The sequence below is a fragment of the Triticum aestivum genome, chromosome 3B (genome assembly GCF_018294505.1).
Source record: "Triticum aestivum cultivar Chinese Spring chromosome 3B, IWGSC CS RefSeq v2.1, whole genome shotgun sequence".
NCBI lineage: Eukaryota > Viridiplantae > Streptophyta > Magnoliopsida > Poales > Poaceae > Triticum > Triticum aestivum.
This window is the reverse complement of record NC_057801.1, coordinates 589,156,174-589,161,451: the sequence shown is the minus strand read 5'-3', so window position 1 is coordinate 589,161,451 and position 5,278 is coordinate 589,156,174. Positions and strand designations below refer to the sequence as shown.

General features: G+C 56.6%; 1 protein-coding gene across 1 annotated transcript; it reads left to right on the top strand.

Moving 5' to 3' along the window:
• The first annotated feature begins 444 nt into the window (after window positions 1-444).
• Window positions 445-2,325, top strand: LOC123071102 (cytochrome P450 94B3). The gene has a single exon (XM_044494578.1). The coding sequence runs from the start codon at window positions 630-632 to the stop codon at window positions 2,163-2,165; it is 1,536 nt and encodes a 511-aa protein (XP_044350513.1). The 5' UTR covers window positions 445-629; the 3' UTR covers window positions 2,166-2,325.
• The last annotated feature ends 2,953 nt before the right edge of the window (window positions 2,326-5,278 follow it).

The window sequence follows — 5,278 nt, the reverse complement described above, 5'->3', positions numbered from 1 at the left end:
TTTGGAAGTCGATGCTAAAGATCCACGCAACACCTTGATTTGAGCGTCAGAAAACTTTTTATATTAATGTCAATGCTAAGATCTGCGTAACACCTTGATTTGTTTTCCATTTTATTTTGAAATTTCAAAGAGCGGGGTGAGGGGTAGGAGCCTCTCCGCCTGAATTTTTTATATATAGGAGCGGACCAAAGCCTGAATAAGGGTTTTACCGGGGGTTATGAAGAATGAAAAAGCCTGAATGATGTTTGCATAGGCACCAATAGCATGACAGCAGATACGTCGGGGCCGAGCGCTCCGGGACGATGCCACCGGCAGGCATTTTCATTCCCTTTTTCATTTTGATTGGTAAGCAGATCCTGAAAAAGCATCTACAGACATACTGTAAATGCAAGTGGTGATGTCCAATGTAGCAACCCGATGCATGAATCAAATAATTGAATCGGGAGGCAACTCTGACTCGTCGTCGATCGACTGTACTCACTCACCATAGAACTCTGAATCGGGAGGCAAGTCAGATCGAGTATACAACAAAACAGAAAAATCCTTGACCTCCCATCGCAGGCAGAGTGATCTAGTATCACCCGCACCGCTCGCACGCTAGGCAAGATCGACCAACTCACTCACTCACCATGGAACTCTCCTTGGCCTCATCCCTTCCCCTCCTCCTCCTCCCTCTCCTCCCTCTTCTCTACTTTCTCTACCTGCGGCCGGACCCCAAGAAGCAGCCTCGTGGGCATGGCCTCAAGGTCTACCCCATCCTCGGCACGCTGCCGCACTTCGTCAAGAACCAGGACCGCTTCCTCGAGTGGTACACCGGCGTCATGCAGGGCAGCCCCACGCACACCCTCGCCTTCAAGGTGCCCGGCCTCACCGGCGGCGCCATCACCGCCGACCCGGCATGCGTCGAGCACATACTCAAGGCTAACTTTGGGAATTACCCCAAGGGCGAGCTCTCGGTCTCCATGCTCGAGGACTTCCTCGGCCACGGCATCTTCAACTCCGACGGCGAGCAGTGGCTGTGGCAGCGCAAGGCCGCCAGCTACGAGTTCAACAAGCGCTCGCTGAGGAACTTCGTGGTCGACGCCGTCCGCTTCGAGGTCGTCGAGCGGCTGCTGCCGCTGCTCGACCGCGCGGGGCGCGACGGGCGGACGCTGGACGTGCAGGACGTGCTGGAGCGCTTCGCGTTCGACAACATCTGCCGCGTGGCCTTCGGCGAGGACCCGGCCTGCCTCGCCGAGGAGAGCATGGCCGCGCCCGAGAGCGCGGAGTTCATGGCCGCCTTCAACGACGCGCAGAACACCATCATGGCCCGGTTCATGTCGCCTGCCAAGTGGCTGTGGCGCGTCAAGAGGCTACTCGACATGGAGCCGGAGAGGCGGATGCGCTCAGCGCTCGCCACGATCCACGGCTACGCCGACAAGATCGTCCGTGAGCGCAAGGAGAGAGGGGAGGCTGGGCTGGTCAGCAGGGACGACTTCCTGTCGCGCTTCGCCGCGGCCGGCGAGCACAGCGACGAGAGCCTCCGCGACGTGGTCACCAACTTCATCCTCGCCGGCCGCGACACGACCTCGTCCGCGCTGACCTGGTTCTTCTGGTTAGTGTCCACGCGGCCCGACGTGGAGGAGAAGATCACGCGCGAGATCCGCGCGGTGCGTGCGTCGGGCGACGGCGCGTCGTCGACTCTCAGCTTCGACGAGCTACGCGAGATGCACTACCTCCACGCGGCCATCACGGAGTCGATGCGGCTGTACCCGCCGGTGGCCGCCGACACGCACAGCTGCAAGGAGGACGATTTCCTCCCGGACGGCACGTTCGTCGGAAAAGGCTGGCTGATGACATACTGCGCGTTCGCCATGGCGCGGCTGGAGGGCGTCTGGGGCAAGGACTGCGAGGAGTTCAGGCCGGAGCGTTGGCTCGACGAGGAGGGCGCGTTCCGGCCGGAGAGCCCGTTTAAGTACGCGGTCTTCCACGCGGGGCCGAGGATGTGCCTCGGCAAGGAGATGGCCTACATACAGATGAAGTCCATCGTGGCGTGCGTGCTGGAGAGGTTCAGCATCCGGTACGCCGGCGGCGAGGGGCATCCCAAGCTCATAATGTCACTGACGCTGCGGATGGGAGGCGGCCTGCCGATGCAGGTGAAGAATAGAACAGGGGAGACTAGCTAGGATGCTTGGAGGAGTCCATTTTGTCACAAAACACAATTGCTCTGTACTCCATCTCTCTTGTGTTCTTGCTTGGTTCGGGCAAAAAATTACTAGAGGGTTTAAAGGTTTTCATTTACATCCGCAACTTTTAATAAACTAGTAATATGCTGGTATTTGTTCATGGCTCATTTGTGTTCAAGTAATTATTTGGTTATGTTTTGGGCGATGGTTCAGTACTTCAGTTACACATACAGTTCAGGAATTATCTTAACTTAACTTGTGGCAGAAACCATGGGACACGCCAGTCATGCGGCAGTTGTCGTATGAAACGTCTAGAAATGCTCAACTAGATCATTTTACAACTGTTCATGAGTTCCTTGATGAAGATGGCTCCATGAACTCGTTGTAGAAGTATTCTTTGTCCGAATCCATCGTTTGCTCCAAAGTAAACAACAAGAAAGTCAAAAAAAATGGCAATGACTTTTGGCTGAACACTTGTCGAACGTGGTGTCCGTCATGGATGGGGTCGATAGATAGTGGATGATACTTGGGCTACGGCCGGATCCATGGTGGAACGACGGAGTAGTCGAATGCGGAAAGGGCCAGCCAGGTGGAGCAGTGAAGGCCCGACAAGGCCCTGAGCGGTGGCCGGGATGGTACGACGAGGTCGTCGGCTGCCGAAGGAGCGGATATAGAGCACAAAGGAGAGAGACACGATATGGCAAAAGGTTCTCCATATGGGGTACTTTGTGCGGGTCAGGTGGGCCGGAGTCCGACGTGGTAGAGGGCATATGCTCGCAAACCTCTCAAACTTTTGGTGTCGATTTGTGGGATTTCGGACATCTGAAGCAGTGCAGGATGAACGATGTTGGGTGACAAAGAATGGCCGGGTAGACCGGTGTGGACATTTAGGAGCAGTTTTGTGGACTGCGTTGGAGTTGTCTTTATATTTTTTTCAAAAAAAAACATTTTGATCCATTCATGAACTGTTAATGAAGTATAAAGTACACTACAAGTAACAAAAATTACATCTTGGTCGAAAGACCACCTAGCGACAACTACAAGCACTGGAGTAAGTCGAAGGCATTGCCGCCGTCATCGCTCCTCCCTCATAGGAGCCAAACAGACCTTGTTGTAGTAGCCAACCAAAAAGTCATCATGTTAAGGCCACATAGGATCAGCGCACCAGAACAGCAACCGTACCTAGTGAAGAGAAGAGTAGATCGGAAGAATCCAACTTGTTGACAAGTAAAGGCAGACGAGCGACGTCCGAATCCACACGGATTCACCGAAGACAAACACCGAGGGGCGTAACCAGGCCCTAGGCTACCAGGGGCATGGCCGGGCCGTGGCAGGTCGTCTGTAGCAACCATAACACTATTTGGCACTATTGAGAGCAACTCCAACGAGGCGACCCATATCGTCCACACGTGTTTGTTTGGGTCGGCGTGGACAAAAAAGTCGGCCCAACGCGCCGACCCAAACGGACGCGCGCCCGCTTTTCGTCTGCTTGCCAAATTTGAGCCGGATTTGCGTCGGCGCGGACATGATATGGACGCGTGTGCTCGCCTTCTCCTCCCCCTGGGCCGCTGGTCGGTGGCAGCCTCCACCATTTCCCTCCATTCCCCCCCCCAAAACCCTCCCGCCCGTGCGTGCTCCCGCCGCCTGCCATGGACGACGACCTCGATGCCGCCGTCGGCCTCGCCTCTCTCGTCTCGTCCGGCACCACGACCGCCCCCTCCAGGAAAGGCAAGCCTCACGCCCCCCGCAAGACCGCCACCGTGCCCAAGCCGAAGAAGAAGTTGACGCCCGAAGAGCGGGCAAGGGAGTCGGTGAAGAGAAAGGGTCGGAGGCACGCGACGTACGCGAGGGACGAAGCCATCGCAGCGGCCGCCATCGCCGCCGCCGCACAGCTGGAGGCGACCAACGCCCGCGTTGCAGCGGCAACGAGGGAGGCGCTAATTCTGCTAGGGTTAAACCCTGGCCAGCATGGCCTCGTCAACGCTGCCGTGGTCGCGGCCAGCACCGGCTCATCTGCGTTCCCTCGTACGGTGTTGCCTGACTCACCTGCGCGACGCATCCGATACCCGGCTTCCACGTCTACCCGCAGGCCTCCCGACTCTTCGGGGAGTGCTCGCCCAAGGGGAGCGCGGTGGCACCTTCCACGCCCGTGCCCATGCCCATCGACCTCAACGCCACACCGGTGGCCGGTGGCTCGTCATCCGGAGGCGCGAGGAAACGCGCGCGGCACATGCCAGCCGACGTGCTGCCGGGCGCGCGCAACCTGTTCGACGGAATGCCGGCCTCCGGCGACGACGACTACATGCAAAACACCATCTTCGAGGGTGGTGCAGCAGCCGCTGGCGGTGCCGCTAGCACCGACTACGATCCCGAAGAGACACAAAGCCAAGATGGCCGAGGGTCATTCCCGTTCACGCCGTCCACCTTTGATCAAGATCAGGTGGCCTTCATGCATGATCAGGTCGGCCTGGACCTGGACGGCTTACCACTCGACCACGAGTTTCCAGAAGACTATGAACAAGAGGAATAGGATGAGTTTGACATCGAAGAGGAGCCTTTGTTCGAGGACAAGCTCGCCAACCAAACCGCCGGGGCGAAGCCGAAGCACAAGAGCAAGCGGATGAAGGCATACACGGCGGCCGAGGACAAGCTCCTTTGTAAGTGTTGGAGGGACATTGGGCAAGACCCCAAGGTCTAGCCGAACAAAAGGCATCAAATTTTTGGATTCGTGTCCATCGTGAGTTCCATGAGCGCAAGAAGTTTCCGCCGTACCAAATAGTAACACGCGTGGGTGGGTGTCCATTTCGAAGCGATGAGGGTGATCCAACAAGAGTGCATCAAGTTTTGTGCCACCCTTGAAAGCATCAAGGCATGCCCCGTGAGCGGCATCGGTATGCAAGACATGGTATGGTAGCAAGTGGCCCTCTTTTGTGTCATTCCGTTTATGCTTGCATGTCCATTTCCATATCCATTTTGCCAATATGCTTGCGTGCAATACATTTATAGGTATTCCAAGCTTTGGAGGCATTCAAGGTCCAACATGACGGCAAGTGCTTCAACCTCTCCCATTGTTGGAGGGTTGTCAAAGACGAGGAGAAGTTCAAGGCGCAATA

Coding starts and splice junctions, on each gene's coding strand:
- LOC123071102 (XM_044494578.1), top strand. CDS start 630: ATGGAACTCTCCTTGGCCTCATCCCTTCCCCTCCTCCTCCTCCCTCTC.